The sequence below is a fragment of the Carassius carassius genome, chromosome 29 (assembly GCF_963082965.1).
Source record: "Carassius carassius chromosome 29, fCarCar2.1, whole genome shotgun sequence".
NCBI classification, from domain to species: Eukaryota; Metazoa; Chordata; class Actinopteri; order Cypriniformes; family Cyprinidae; genus Carassius; species Carassius carassius.
In genome coordinates this window covers 1,947,882-1,965,301 of record NC_081783.1, presented here as the reverse complement: position 1 = coordinate 1,965,301, position 17,420 = coordinate 1,947,882, and the positions used below count along the sequence as shown (strand labels likewise).

The following is a 17,420-nucleotide window of genomic DNA, read 5'->3' as shown; positions in this document are numbered from 1 at the left end:
TGGTAGATGAAATATAGCACTGTGCATTTGTACATAGAGAGGTGTTCACTTCCTGTTCAATGAATCAAGCTCGTTTTCATCTTGAGCGTAGAAATATTTATTTAACGCTATTTATGGCGTGACTGCAGTTGCATCCCCCTCACAAAAATATATGCACCATCTGTTAAAGCTACACAATGCACCCATGGCCTCATAAAAGAGAAACCTGCACAAAACCAGGCACACGGAGCAATAGAACCAAAGCTGTCCTAATAAATTCTTTCTTTGCATGGAAGAGTATAATCATGACATGAGCTAAACTATGTGAGGAATTAACTGAGGTTGCAGCTGTTGGGGTGATGTACTGTGAAGTCTGTTTACTAGCCGTCTGATGCTATTTACTGTGCGTTACGGTGAATTTGAGCCAGTTATATTTAATAAATGCACGATTGTATGATCAAGACGTTTCCGCTTACAGTATTTCTCACGTCAGATCTCACCCTCAGCCTTCGTAAACCTGTTTTGTTTGTCTGCAAGTTAACAGAGAGCTTGCTAACTGAACTTGGCATGGTAAATCTTATTTAAATAATGTTTGGTTCTCACCCATCCTTTGGAACGGGTGGCCATTTCTTGTCTGCCCAGGTGATGAAGCATCTGTGGAAGAAACAGGTCTCAAATGCTCAACATAAACACTGTCATGCAAATGCGTTTCTACATATATTTCAAGGTGTGTAAATGTGAAATTAATTTCAGTGGTCAGAAGAGGAATTACAACAATATCAAATTCAAAATAAAGGATTAAAAAGTACTGGGCTGGTACTTTTATGTTTTTGGAGATGTACTATGATGATATCATGGCGGATCTCACAAAAGACATCAAGATATATTTTCCATATAGATAGATATATATAAGTTGGAATGAAACAGTAATTATGATAATCCTTTCTTGCATGTGCATCATAGCATGTGTACAAGCGAAACAGCTTCTCGAATGAGAGATAGAGAGAGAGAGAGAGAGAGAGAGAGAGAAGAAGACATGATTGATTTTGTTGGAGTTTATTGGGTCACTGTTGTTTGCTAATTATTAATTGCTTATTGTGAAGATCTCATGAGTGACAGGTGTCTGGATGTTGCTGATGAAAAATTACAAGGATACGTAATAATAATAAAAAATTATAACGATGTACATGGATGAATCATTTATAATTAACACTGGAATACTTCATTAAAAGAATATTACTTTGAATTCATGTGGCCTTTAAAACTATTTTAAAAAATCTTCAATGCACACAGACTGAAGTAGTTTAAGTCTTTGGTTCTTTTAATTGTGATGATTTTGGCTCACATTTAACTAAAACCCACCAATTCACGATCTCAACAAATTAGAATATTTTGACATGCCAATCAGCTAATCAACTCAAAACACCTGCAAAGGTTTCCTGAGCCTTCAAAGTGGTCTCTCAGTTTGGTTCACTAGGCTACACAATCATGGGGAAGACTGCTGATCTGACAGTTGTCCAGAAGACAATCATTGACTCCCTTCACAAGGAGGGGAAGACGCAAACATTCATTGCCAAAGAAGCTGTCTGTTCACAGAGTGCTGTATCCAAGCATGTTAACAGAAAGTTGAGTGGAAGGAAAAAGTGTGGAAGAAAAAGATGCACAACCAACCGAGAGAACCGCAGCCGTATGAGGATTGTCAAACAAAATTGATTCAAGAATTTGAGTGAACTTCACAAGGAATGGATTGAGGCTGGGGTCTAGGCATCAAGAGCACCACACACAGAAGAGTCAAGAGATTTGCTGAACCACAGACAACATCAGAGGCGTCTCACCTGGGCTGAGGAGAAGAAGAACTGTACTGTTACCCAGTGGTCCAAAGTCCTCTTTTCAGATGAGAGCAAGTTTTGTATTTCATTTGTAAACCATGCTCCTAGAGTCTGGAGGAAAGGTGGAGAAGCTCATAGTTTCCACAGTCTGTGATGATCTGGGTGCAATGTCATCTGCTGGTGTTGGTCCATTGTGTTTTTTGAAAACCAAAGTCACTGCTCCCGTTTACCAAGAAATTTAGGAGCACTTCATGCTTCCTTCTGCTGACCAGCTTTTTGAAGATGCGGATTTCATTTTCCAGCAGGATTTGGCACCTGCCTACGTACACTACTTTCCAGAAGGCCAACAATTCACTAAATGTTGTTATTTTTTTTCTTTGGTCTTATGAAGTATTCTAATTTGTTGAGATCGTGAATTGGTGGGTTTTTGTTACATGTGAGCCAAAATCATCACAATTAAAAGAACCAAAGACTTAAACTACTTCAGTCTGTGTGCATTTAATTGACTTAATACACAAATTTCACAATTTGAGTTGAATTACTGAAACAAATGAACTTTTCCACGACATTCTAATTTATTGAGATGCACCTGTATATTCAGTATTCTGACTTTCAAACACTTACTCTAGGCCCTCAAAGAGACTGGAATTTCATGGAAAATCTTTGAAATTCATCCAATTTACACCAGCCCTCATAGCGACATGCATGGAAGGCTTATGGCCACATATTTTCTTTAGGGTGGATGGGATGAAGAGATCATTCTCTGCACAAAAATCGTATCACGGGCTAGAGGATATTCTTAGCACATGTGTTTCCATCTCCAGCTTCACCATTATCCCGCCATCTTTAATTTAACAGACAACTTTCTCTGTTTCTATTAGTCCTCAGATTAGACACTTTACGGCTTGGACAAATGGATTCAGTTATATCTTTGTGACAAATTATCATTTGTTGCACAGGAACGCTTGCTTAATAATAAATAAATAATTAGATCTGCTGCAAAATGGGGATCACACGAGTCTTGTAATGGCTGGACATCCACGCTGTGTGACAACACAGTCTCTGAGAGTCCTTAATAGATGCCTTAAAGCGTTGTTCTGTGTTCAACACAGCTTAAGATCTAGAGACAGCATCCGCAGCAAGCAGCCAAAGAAAATAATAACGCAATATCACAAGAGAAAGAGTCTGTTATGACCACATTAGGCCATAGGCACGAGGCTAATCACAGCTAATCACTCTCGCAAGTGTGAAATTGCATTTGATATGCATAGATTGAGCAAGCAAATATGGAAATAAGTAAGGGAAAGCAGAGAAGCATCTCAAAGACTGTTTGTGAGAGGATCTAGTACTGCTAGCTATAAGCCAAACCACTATACATTATCACGTTATTCATCCACTTTGTAACTTCTTTTTAAAGAAGTCTCTTCTGCTCTCCAGGCCTGCATTTATTTGATCCAAACTACAGCAAAAACAGTAACTATTCGAAATATTTTGCTATCTAAAATAACGTTTTTTTATTAGAATATATTTTAAAATGTCAATTGTTCCTGCGATTTCAAAGCTGAATTTTTAGCAGCATTTCTCCAGCCACATGATCCTTCAGAAATCATTATGATATTCTGCTTTTCTTCTCAAAAAACATCTATTATTATTATCATGTTGAAAACAGCTAAGCTTCATCTTCTATGAACAGGAAGTTCAGGAGAACAGCATTTATCTGACATAGAAATCTTTTGTAACATTATAAATGTCTTTATCAACACTTTTACTTACAGATTACTTACAAATAGTAGTCCCTTAATAATTACAATTCACATGACACAGTTAGAAACATAATCTGCTTTATAAAATGTAGTCTGACTACTTTTTTGATTACTTAAATTAACTCGTTCATCACATAGACTTGAATGGGATTATTGTGTGCCATATTGATGAAAAACATCAAACAGCACAAAGAAAATGAAAATATATTTCCATATTTGTTACCAACATCATGGAATGATGAAGATATATCAAAACTTAATTTTTGATTAGTGATATGCATTGCCAAGAATTAATTTGGACAACTTTAAAGATGATTTTCTCAGTATTTAGATTTTGTTTTGTACCATCAGATTCCAGATTTTCAAATAGTTGTATCTCAGACAAATATCGATCTATCATAACAAACCATGCATCAATGAAAAGCTCATATATTCAGCTTACAGATGACTGATGACTGACAAAATCTCAATTTTGACACTTAAGACTGGTTTTGTTGTCCAGGGTCACAAATGTGGTTGTGTGTCAGTTGTTAACTTGCAACTGATTAAACAGTGAAAAGTCCCAGTGTTGTTATCATCAGCAGCACTCAGCTAATCAAACTCCACAACATCTTTAAATCTGATCATGTTCATGTAAAGCATGTAAACATATTTTGCTGACTATGCCAAACGCATCCCCTCTCCGTTGTTGTGATCTTTCTCTGCCACTTGCCTCACTAGACTTCCTGTTGGCAAGCCCGCTGACTTCCTGTTGCTGACTGTGCTGTCCTGTGCTGTTGACAGAAATAATAGTTCCATGAAAAGCTCTGTACCTTTCACAGGAACTACAGTAAATTGGAACTGACCCCAAATTAGTTGGGTCGTTCCTTAAGGACGGACAGACAGAATAAACTTAATAACCAATTTAATCAGCAGGAAACAATGAAGCTTGATGTGAGAGATTAATTCTGGCAATCTCATGCTTTATTATTATTATTATTATTCAGGATTTGTTAGTGATTTCAATGCAATCATGTTTATCTGGCATATACAGATCATGAGATTTGCTTTGCATCTAATTTTTATTATTATTTTATTATATTAGCAGCTGAATCCTGTGCCTGACTCATTCTTACACCAATGTACATTCAATTTTGCACCGCACTGAATATTATAAGTATCACCAACTTTGGCTAAAAACTTGTTAGAGTTCTTAAAGATCTGAGAAAATAATCCTCTTGGAGAGAGAAAAAAAATTCCCATCTCAGTATTTCTCAAAATTTCCAAGTGTTATGTTACTGTCTGTAACTGTTGACTTTTCTTATTTTATTGTTTATTTTTATAAAAGCGTATCATCACTGTACCATATGCATAATAGGAATCAATGATAATGCACAATGGATTAAAAAGAGAAGCCTTTCTCTTGCCAGGTAATTTTCCAAATCTAAGCACATTCAAGCAGAACAAATGATTTTACAAATGACCTATGAAGAGACAAACTAATACTGTACATACAGTAAGTGTGCACAACTCTGTCCACGTACAGGTCTCCATCCCGCTGAGCATGACTTGACTATCCCAGCATCCAATCAAGTCTGTAAGTTTCCAGAGTTGAAAAAACAGCTCAACTTACCGGTCGTAACAAAATGAAGCACTTCTTTGCTTTCCATCATTTTCCTCAGAAGTGTAGCCCATCAACCCATCACAAAGTTCACTGTGTGTCTGCTCACAGCTCTACCTTTAACCTCAGCCAGCACTTGAGTCTACAGTGAGTGGAGTGCAGTGAAACAGGGCGGGTTTGCTCTGCCTCTGGGTCCCAGTGCCTGTCAGAGACTAGACACGAATGAAACCCAACACATCTCAAGATATTGGCTCTTATTAAAGCCATTTCTAACAACAGTGAAGGACTTTACTGGAATGGTAAAATAAAATAAAAAAATGTCAGGGATATGCAGAGAGTAAAAACGAAGAATGGAATTGTTGGGTTATGTTTATCATTAACACAAAAATGTAAAAAGTATATACTGTAACACAAAAACACACATACTGTATATGTTTTTTTTAAGTGAAGTCTCTCCTTCAAGGCTGCATTTATTTGATAAAAAAAGGAAATATTGTGAAATGTTATTAAAATTTAAAACAACAGTTTTCTCTTTTAATATACTTTAAAACATAATTTATTTCTTGTCATAATTTATTTATTTCTCTTAAACTGTATACTGTTATTTAGGATTTCTATTTTAAATAATATTGTTATTTTATTATTATTATTTATTATTTTTTTATGAATCTAATAATCCTGAAAAAAAGTATCACATCAAAAAAATATATATATATATTAAGCAGCTAAAATTGTTTTCAACATTGATAATAAATCAACATGTGTGATCATGAACCTCAAAAACAGAAATAAGGGTAATTTTTATTATTATTATTGTTATTTAAATTAGATTTATATATCATTTGAACGCTGAATAATTATAATAATAATAATATTCATAATAATAATAATAATAAACAATTTCCACTGATGTATGGATCGGACAATATTTGGCCGAGATACAACTATTTGAAAATCTGGAATCTGAGAGTGCAAAAAAAAAAAAAAAAAAAACGAAATACTAATAAAATCGCCTTTAAATTTGTCCAAATTAGCAATGCATATTACATATCAAATATCGATCTATCTATCTATAGACTGTATCATAGAATAAGATTTATGGTCCAAATTGAGCCCTGCACTTGGTCTGCCTGAAAAATGCTTGAAACGTCTGAATATAAACTAACTTTCATGAATTAAACAATTTCTTAAAAGTAGTCTTAAATGTGAGAGCGGATATGAATGTGAATTAATGCAGGGTAAGTCGTGGCAAGGTGGAAGGATAATTAAAATTTGCGGTCGAGATCATGCTACCATGGAGAAATTAACCTGGCATCACACCAGTAATAACTCGAATCTGCTCAATTTGGTAAATTTACACAAAGCCGCTGTTGAATAACTGAAGAATATCCTCTTTAATAATCTTCAAAGTGAGTAATAATGACTGCAGAGTGAGAACTGCACATTTGGAGTAACAAATACAGTAACGATCTGACAAAATCAGAAGATAAACTAGCAAAACTAAATTTAGTTTCGATTTGCCATCAACTTTCTTCAAATCATATTTTGAGTAAAGCCCAGAAGGTCATTCTGAATCAGAATATAGTCAATTAAGAGCATAACATATAAAATGAAGCAAATGAGAGTGTAATCAACACTATTTATTTTTATTTATAAAACTGTTATTATTTCACAGCTTATCTGAATAAATTAAAAAATCGGTGATGTTCACCCCTCCCTCTTTCATTCCTTCATTGGTGCTTTCCATTGAATTCCTTTAGAATAATGTAATCATTCATTGCATACCTGCTAATTATTTTTGTAGAGGTTAGATGCCTTGTAAACCTTTATTTTCTCGTCTAAACTTACATCAAAGAGGGGGTGCTTTCACAAAACACCTCTGGCGCTCTGTTAAATGTTAGTGAGTCCTAAACAGATTGAACACCACTAAAATGATGGAAGAAAAACATGCAATGTGGCAGTAAAAGTTGTTGGTGGGCATGTTAATGTACAGGCCTCAGGTATACAGCGTTATCCTCCTGAAGCGTAGCAGTGTGTTACGCATCTGGATGCTGCTAGGGGGCGACACACAGAAACATTGTGACAGGATTCATAATTATATGACTCAAACACCACCTCAGCCAACAGTTATCACATTACTTCAAGTCATCCTGCGAGTGTTTTGTTAAATAACAGGGTTGCATACATACATGCATAATTAAACTTGTGTACTGGATCATTTCTATAGAAAATAAACTCTTTGTTCTCTAGAATATTCCATTTGTTCACTAACAATGTATATATACACGTGCACACTGGAGAGTTTTTTTCACCATAGTGGCATTTAATCACAACTCCAATTATGTATTGTGCAAAAGGAATGGTTCACCCAAAATGTATTTACTGTATATCCCCCAGTATAATACTGCAAATTCCATTTACAGTAAGTAACTGTAATACCCTTTGCATTATGGGAATTTGATTTGTTTTTTAATTTTATTAACCAATGGATGCTCTGCAGTGAATGGGTGCCGTCAGAATGAGACTCCAAACATCTGATAAAAACACCACAAGTAATCCACAGCACTCCAGTTAACACCTGGAGAAGACAAAAGCTGTGTGTTTGTAGGAAACAAACCCATCATTACGGAGTTTCTAATTGCTAAAATACAAGTCCATAATCCATAATTTCTCCAGTGGTTTTGTCTGAATCAGGAGAGAAATCTGCACAGATCAAGCAAGGTGTACACGTAAAATCAGTCCTAAACAGCTCTAAACGAATATGTGGGTGGATTTTGATGTGAGAGACAACAGAACTTTATCATCAGAGGAAGCGTTATTATGAATTATTGTAGCCAGAAAAAAGGTTTCAATTTAAAACGTCTTGATGGATTTATTTCTTACAAACACACACCTTTTCCCCTCACAAGATGTTAACTGATGGACTGGAGTAGTGTGAAATACTTGTGGATTATTGTGATGTTTCTATCAGCTGTTTGGACTCATTTTGACGGCACCCATTCACTGCCAGCTCTTGCGCTTTTGGGATGACACACGCTTAGACTCTGCCTCACAATCTCACGCTTCCCAACTAAATCATGCCAAGTAACAAGACATTGCGAAAAAAATTGTTGAATCTGCTCTTGAGGTCCTCTGACCAGCACTGGACTGGAGAAATAATAAATCTGACTCGTAATAACTGCGTTTTCTAAAAAGTTTCTAAAAAGTGCTAGTGTTCTAGTGTAACACTAGGTCCTTTGCATTATTACATTCTAAATTACTTGGAACCTCAAATATTTTTTTATCAATCCACGTCATCAATATGTCACTCCTGCCAGGCAAACAAAGAGTGGCATCTCAAACATCAGTCTAGAGTTTGTTTTTTAAAAGAAAATGAAGAAAATATAATAAAAGTGGGAATAAAGCGCTCACTGATTATGCTATTATTGCATGCTGTTTTTATAATGTATAACATTAAACTGAGGTGCAAATAGTATAGACTATCTGCCAGTATCTAGTATAAACAGAATCTGTCACTATTTGCAATTAGCCGTTTAAATAGCCTTTAATGTCATGATTCACACATCAGATGTGCCATATTTCATCTTATAATTTAACATCATTTAAAAAAAAAGATTTTTAAAGTCTGTGTCTGTGAAAGGTTAAAGAAATATATATGAAGAATATCTTGTGAGACATCCGCCAGAAGTTGAAGAATCCTCTGATTTTAGTGAATGTCAACAGTGCCCTCTACTGATGTAGAGCCAAAGGACCTCGAAGTAATGTATTAATGCAGACTGATTTTAATTTACAGCAATAGTTTTCTCTCCTCTAAACCCCCGGCACTGCACTTTTTCTATCTCTTCCTAACACAGATCACATCATCAGCTCATTAGCAGAGATTAACATACAAATGTGCAGTGAGACGCCAGGATTGAAGACCAATGCTGGCCTGAGAGCCAAAATAGACTCTAAAAAACACCTTGTAGTAAAAGCAGCTTTGAGCACTCAAACGCTTCTTAAATTTTGAGTTTAGAAAAGAAAAAGCAACATTGGCTATACAGAGACACTGTGCTGCATCAGACATGAAGGACAATTATCACCATTTCAGATCTGCACTTTTTACACAGACTCTGTTTAAACTGTTCATTGTCCAGTCCGGCTCCTGGAGGGCCGCCTTTTTTTATTGTATTTTTTTATTTAAATTTTTTACTTCTAACCTGCTCCAAAAAACCTGACTGGCCGTTTCCAGTAATCCTGGGAAAGAGTGCTTCGTACAGTATTTGAAAGACTGCATCCTTCCTTTATTAGTCCTTCTGAGGCTGTCTGCAATCACTCCACTTGAATACTGTTAATATTTATATAACTCCTTTTGTGTATCATTAACAGTGCTCATGAAACTTTTTGTGTTTTACATAATGGACAGTTTAGCATTAAGTGATCCATTTACAACAAATCAGAACAAAACACAATGCATTCATCTCCAGGATCTTTTTTTTATTTTTTTGGTCTTGCATCACAATAAAACTGGACGAGCTCCGTACAGATTCATGTTTTGCTAAATCTGTTTTGTAAATTGCAAAGCCTGCAAAGGATTATGGGTGAGTGGACAACGCAAAGGATGATGAAAGAAACAAAAAATGAAAGAATGAATGAATGAAGCTGTTGAATTGGGAAACAACCAAAGATTCTCTTAAATGGAAAGTTTCCAGCCTTCCCGGCTCATGAACTATGTGCTTTTTAAAATCATTACAAGTGATGTCGAAATCTGAAAATGAGTGACTCTTTTGATCTGTTTTTGTTAGTGAATCAATGTTAGACATTTTGAACTAGTGACAGTTCAACAGAAAATCAGCTGAAAGCATCCAGTCATCTCATACCATTGATGTCAATGTTCAATTTATCAGTATTGTAATAAATATTTGAGAGATTATTGTTGTATCTGATTGTTTTATCCTATATAGAGTGATAGTCAGTGTAAAAAGAGAAAATGGGAGAAACAGATGAACACAAAACATCTTAACAACCAAGTTAAAGAGAGGATAGACTTTATTATTCAAAAATATGAAGGTATGGTTTGAATACCATTGAAGTTTTTTTGGTTTTTTTTTGGATGTAAATGACCTTCTGATGTTTGCTCTATATGGTTCTATAGAAATAAAGATCACTTAATTACTTACTATGAACTATGCACTTATTAATGCACTGAATTCTACCTGTTGAAAAATAGTCTGATTTCCTTTATAAAACAGCCATTTCTAAACCCTAGGGTTTTCATTAATGAAAACAAGTAGTCCTCAGGAAACATTCAGAACATCTACATTCCTGCGAGACACTGTTTATTTGAAGGAACGATTTTATGCAAATGTTAAAAAGAAATTCAATTTGTTAGGGTTTACAGTCAGACAGATACCACAAACTAATGAAAATGTGTAAAATTCAGTTCTCAAGCAAAGATGAGGAAAGATTTAGATGAATACTTGACAGAGTGTAGAAAAGGCACAGTTAATGCACATAGACTGCAGTCAACCATTACCACTGCACCAGATAAATAAATAAAGCTAACAAACAAAACACAGGATATATAACGAATGTTATTATCAATAGGTGCATTCATTTTTACATTTAGTTGTGCTTTGGAGTAAACACTGTTTGCTCATTGTTACTGTGTGTTGCAATATGTAGAACAGACTACACTTGGTCCCCAACTCGAGAGGAAATTGGGTGGAGGGAGTAATCCAATACGCTTGTGCTAATGCAACATGACCATAGTAAGTAGCTCTCCCATAACTTTTACAAATATTTTTGCACAACGTCAGCTATCAGCAACCACCTTTAAAAACTAGGGTGCATGTCTCCTACCTGCAGTCCAACGGTTCCCTGTGACCTCTGCCATTTCACCTCTATATGAAGAGGATCTGAATCCGTGTGAGGGGGAAATGAACTGTCCTTCAGGTTAACAGACAATCTTAAATACTTAGCTACACTGCCACATTCGTTAAACGTTTAACAGAAGAGTAGAAACAGAAGGCAGAGCAGTGCAATGATAAATGCATTGGCAACTTTCCATAAATTTTATGGATATTTCCGTTAAGCCTACAACACAACATGAACACAAAAAATTAAATTATAATAATTATACTGTACTTGTGTTTTGTTTTATATTTTTCACAGCATTTAAACGGTGCAATAATAATAATTTTAGATCTAAACATGCAACTACTTGTATTAATTGCAGTTAAAATTTTCTCATTATGGTTTTGAATGTAAAAGAAAGTCTTGTTCATATTTGCAGTCTTGACATTCTGTTTAGTATGAATTGTTATTAGCATGAATTTAACTGGAAAGTTTTTTTCTTACTTCTCTTATTTCTTATCTTATTATCTTTTTATTTCACAAAACATGAATTGATGGACTGTGTGTTGTGGTGTGGATTACTTGGGGATTATTGTGATGTTTTTATCATCTGTTTGGACTCTCATTCTGATGGCACCCATTCACTATAGAGCATGCATTGCTGAGACACTGATGTTTGCACAATTGTATGCAGCATATTTTATGGCTACTATATATCCTGCGTGCCTGTTCTTTATCTTTTTTATTTATTTGCAACAGAGTAAAGGTGAGACTCTGGGTTGATGTCACTAGTCTTCTAAGTAACCAAGTAGTGAATTTGATGTTGTTGTATGTTACCTTTTAACTTTTTCCTGTTTCATGAATTCTTTGGTTCCATAATCATTCTAAACTTATCTGAAAAGCCTGCATTATACCAAAATCATTAGTATTTCATAAAAATGATTCACTTTCACTTCATGCTTTGGGTTTAGATGCATTAAAAAAAAAGGGATGGCAGGGTGGCTTTGACTCTATATTTGCATCTCGTCTTTTCCATCATGTCTTTTACTCTGATTCCTGGAAACAACTAATTACACATTTATGTATACTCAAAAACTTGTTCCCTTTAATATATTTTTTTCTGCCAATAGTTGCTAAAAATCAATTTCTCAGCTGTAAATACATGAAGGAGCATGCCACCTACATAAATCACTTTCTCTGGTCTGATAATTGCCATATCTGCAAGAAGTGCATTTATTCATTACACCCTGAGGAAGATGGAGTTATTAAAGCACCTTCATTAAAAGATGTGGTTACCACAATGCTGTGATTCTCAGGACAAGAGCATAAATGCACACATTTCTAAAAGCATCTGTCAATGTGGTACAGGGACAAGTGTTGTGGGATAGTAATGCTCTTAGGGATTTAATCTACAGTACATGACTCTAAGGCCTTTGTTAATTACATTGGATGTAATTTCAACTATTGTTTTGAACAAAACAGATTATTTTGGGTTGCTTGGCGGTTTTAAAATCTTCAGAATATGCCCTCTGTTATCATTATGCATATGACGTTGAGAAGATGTAATATGTGCTCAAAGCGTTATGAGGGAGCAGTATGGAAAAAAAAATAATGAGAAATATATTCGAAACAAAATAAAAAATAATGCATTGTATTAACAGTGTTTGCATTTCAATTTCAAATATACAAACATTTCAATTTCAACTTTCAAATATTTTTTTTTTGACATTTGTCATTATTTTTCTTCCATAGAGCTGTGCCACGTGCACGCACATCAAGAGCGACACCAAAGAAAAGGGTGCTGTCCGGAGTTCAATCTACTGCTTCCACCAACACACCGGCACACAACCAAGAAGTCAAGAAAAAAAAATGTATTCGTTTACATTGGGATGACACTTAGTCATAATGAGGAATAACTTAGGCTGAGAGGGATTCAGACGGCCAAAACAATAAAAGGAGGGGTTTTCTAACCAAGCTTCAATTGAATTGAATTTTGAAACAAACTTTATTCACAATAACTCACACAACTATTACAACAGAAGGGAAAAAACTAACCGACACACTTTAAAGCAACACAGCATAAATACAATCAAGCCTCCCAAAAAGAGGGTGGGAGGGGCTATTACAAAAAAAAAACTAACTCATCTTCTGAAATAACACACAATGCTCTATTACAACACCAAATCATCTCAAAAATGGACAAGTCATCAATAGTTTTATAAAATTTAAAATCAATCATCACTCTTGATTTCACCATCATTAAAAAAAACTTGATGCTTTGGCAAGGCTTTTGCTCTATTTTTCTTTTCCTACTGGTATATATTGCCAGTTTTGCTTGTCCCAAAACAAAATAAAAAAATCTCTTTACAACAGTTAAAAATGTCTTTTAATAATGTTAATAACAGTTGTAATCTACGTAGAACATTGCATAAAAGCATGAAAAATTGTTTCCCTTTGAAAAAAAAAGGGACATTCCGAACTAACTTCTGGATTTAAAACAGAAATAAAAGAGTTTACAGCAATGATACCATGAAGAATTCTCCACTGTAAATCCCCTGCCCTCTTTGATAATGGCTGCTTATACAGAGATCTTCACTCAGGTTTTATATTTTCATTTAGGCCAAAAAAAAAGAGCGCCATGGTGTATCAACCTTTCTTTCAAAATATGCTCTATACAACAAATTACCTTTAGTTGAAAATAAATCCAACCACAAAGATTGCCAATTCTTTAAAAACAAACCTGTACATCCATCAAGATTAGGTAAAATCTCTAGACAGGGAAAAAGGTCCTGAGCATTGGGAGTGTATGCCCCAGAGTTGTAATCTATTAAAATTTGGTTGTCTTCATCTGTGAGAGCTGATGTCAGTTTATCTGGTTTATCAGTTTAAGTCTGCCTTTAATGATTCCATCAACAACATATGAAACTGGACTAAAACTTTTTGCAAACAAAACAGCAACTCCAGCACTTGTTGAAGTATGATGGCTCAGTACAGAAGTACCCTCAAACTCCCTCACCAAATCAGCAGCATTTTTTACTTGTAGTAAGATAACATCTAGGTTCTTCTGTTTCATCACTTCATTCAACATGGCTCTTTTCCTAATGTTTCTGGCACAGTTCACATTCAAGGTAGCCAGGCACACTTCACTCATAACAAAAGCAAGCCCTCCAGCACGCAACCCACATAGCAAATGTCTTCTGGCCCATATCCGGGCCACACAATGACTTTTCCCTCGGCCCAAGTACCGCAAAAAATGACGGGCCGGAAGTGGCCCAGAACTGGATTAAAGACTTGGGCCACACATGGGCCATAACCGGCCCAAATCTCAGCCAGTTAATCAGCCTTAGCTGGCCCTGATCTGGGCCAAAACAGGTTTTATTACTGGTGCCAATTCTCAGCCTTAAGTAAACCAGAATCCCCAAATCTAAACCACACCTGAGCCTTATATAGCCCAGACCCAACCCAGACAGCAAGCAATGTCTGCCCAGATCCCAGAACATTAAACTGAATAGAAAATCAGACTTAAAACCCACAAATCATGTAACTGTGCAAAAAACGTATTGCATTGTTTTTTCTATTTATTTTTATAAAGAACAAATCAACCAATGAAGAGTGAGTGTATTAAGTAGAGCCCGACCGATATATCGGCCGGCCGATATTATCGGCCGATATAAGCTAATTGCATTTAAATCGGCATCGGCATTTATAACGGCCGATGAAACATGAGAAACAGAGTCTCAAGCTTCACTCATGTTATGAGTGTTGCATAGTGTGCCCAGCAGAGGGAGCTCTGCAGCTCCAGAGTTAACAACAGGGCCAGAAGTCCACTACAGAAGAAAGCGATCAACTGTTTTGACGGTGAGTCTGTCGTTCGTCATGTGAAATGATTGTAGATTTAGTTCATACCCTGTATATAAAAACTGTGGTAGTTCTAGCTAACGGTCCTATCATTATTACTTCTAAATATTCTGTAACATCATTTACAGCCGCTAATGCATTGCTATATTAGATTAGCCACAAAGCTAATACCATGTTTATCAGTGGAAGAGCGCGAACGTTAATAGGAGGTCAAACTATAACGTTAGCGTTTAACTTATTCTTATTCTATTGCGGTGTGTTTCCCACATAATGACCGCGTATTTGGGCCTTTCACACAGTACGCGGTATGCACGGCGCTTGCCGCTGGGCTCAGCGTTGCCCTTCAGATACAACGCAATTTGCGCTGCGCTATGGCATAGGCGGAGTTTTAAAAACGTTTAGCGGGAGCTCTTTCATAGTCTGTTCCTCCTCCTTTCGGTCAGCAGCAAACATGTATCTGTCCCATTGTAAGAAGCGAGCGATAGCGCTAGTCCTGCTGATGAGAATTAAGAGAGAAGCAAGGAAGAAGAGGCTACCCTCAGGTCCAGAGAACAATTTGGTGAATTCAGGCTGGTTACGTTACTCTAACGCTAATAGCTTCCTTTTTAGCAGGCCCCTTAAATGCTTGCTATTAACTTGTTTGAAGGTGGTTCTTCTCAAAATTGACAGCGGTGTGTTCATGACACTAACGTTAACCATTCAACTTCGAATTGATTCCGTAATCTTCCGGTAATAGTAGGCAAGACGATGTTTTGATTCAGACTGCACAAAGAGAAGAGGAGAAGATATACGGGTCTGTTGTGAATGTGTCTGTGAGAGCAAATATAGTGTAGTTACAGTAACTACAGTAGGTGCGTCAGAAATGATTAAACCAGAGGGGACATGTAAATAAATGTGAGCTGAACAAGCGCTTTTTTTTTTTTACATATTGTTTCAAAGCAGCTTTACAGACATAACAGGAAAATGTTGAAATAATATTGTTAAATATAAGTAGGTAATACCTATTGCTTGACAAATAAAATATATATATATATATTTCTCATTTTTGCCTATGTAGGAGATCCCAGTTTATTATTATTATAATTCTAATGATGACATGAGTAATGATACATGGTGATATTATTAATACACATGCTTATTCTTTCTCCGTCTCTCTTTCTGCCTACAGATGGCTGAAAAAGGTGAATGCTGTAGCAGCAAAGTGTGGGACTACTTCTGCAAATACTTTAACTTTAGTATTATAATTTATTTACAGTAAACACACAGACTGTTAAAACAAGCTTCAACTGGAAGAAAGTAAAAGTGTTAAATGTTTAAAACCAGACTGTTTTTTGATCATTAAAAAATATATACTTTTGATGTGCAATTGTTTAGTCATTGAGACTGTAATCTAAGGCTTTTTTTTTTTTAACATAGTCCATTCTGGAAAATGGTTTATACAGCCCACATACATAGAACAGGCAGATATTTTGCTATTGAATGTTGTGTAAATGCAGTTTATAGGAAATGGGTCTAATATCCAGATTATTTTTCAAATCAAAATATCGGCTTATAAATCGGCTCTTTTCGAGTTAATATCGGCATCGGCATCGGCCCCCAAAAATCCATATCGGTCGGGCTCTAGTATTAAGTATACAGTAAGAGAAACGTAACAGATAAACACATGTAACTTAATCATAATAATTCATTACAGATGTGACAAAGAGCAGTACCACAGTAGTCCAAATGACGATGCATTGCAGTTGCAGCCAACACTAGCAGAATATAATATTAGTGTGAGGAGATGGGCATAATTTAAGTTGTTAAATGTTGAAAATACTATCCCGATCTACTCCCTCAAGGCGCATGTTTTTCATTCAAAACACGCATCACCGGAAACATGGCATGTCGCAATCTCTGAGGAAACCGACGAGAGCCAATGAGCGTTTGATATCGCTGCCGTAAAAATTGTTGTAAAACTTCTTAACCGCACATTTTTTAATAGTTACTATAGCTACAGAGAAAGGAGATACATATCGCCAATGAATGCGGTTTGAATTTGGATCTGTTCCTCACACCAAGCATCACACAGATACAGGATTTAAATAAAAATTAAATACTTTCATGATCATTTTATTTAATGCTTGTGCATGACAGCATACTAATAAAAATGATGTACCCCCACTCTCTATTATAGATCAGTGTGTGTCCCATGGTAAACCAAATAAATATCACATGATAACGGTTAAATACTCTCTTTCTCTTTCTTTTCATGTAAGGATTCTAAGATTATTTGTAGCAAGAATAATAATATAAAATGTAATAAAATTATAATTAAGTGCAGTTTAATGTACTTGACCTATTTGCTTAATTTTTGAATGATAATGTTTATTCTGTTTTGACTTGCCATTTCAAAGACTTCATTTTAGAAATTCTACACTTCTTTAAAATGTATGTGATCATTTAACCATTATCATGCAATATTGTATTTATCTTGTTTATCATGGGTCACATAATATGCTGCCAGATCATAGCCTGATCTGGGCCACAATCCTCCCATCAACAATCGGCCCTCAT

At 35.6% G+C, this 17,420-nt stretch overlaps 1 protein-coding gene across 6 annotated transcripts in view; it reads right to left on the bottom strand.

Moving 5' to 3' along the window:
- Positions 1–11,094, bottom strand: part of LOC132109386 (solute carrier family 4 member 11-like) — a 38,410-nt gene extending 27,316 nt beyond the window's left edge. For 3 of the 6 annotated variants that reach the window (XM_059515406.1, XM_059515408.1, XM_059515411.1), the window contains exons 1-2: positions 5,184–5,312; positions 583–633 (exon numbers count right to left, since the gene is read on the bottom strand). In XM_059515406.1, the coding sequence (XP_059371389.1) occupies positions 583–633; positions 5,184–5,223 (91 nt within the window). In that variant the 5' untranslated portion in view covers positions 5,224–5,312. Of the gene's footprint in view, positions 1–582; positions 634–5,183; positions 5,313–9,384; positions 9,449–11,012 lie in introns of those variants that run through there. The other 3 variants (XM_059515407.1, XM_059515412.1, XM_059515409.1) reach the window with 3 other exon arrangements.
- Between the last annotated feature and the right edge of the window lie 6,326 nt (positions 11,095–17,420).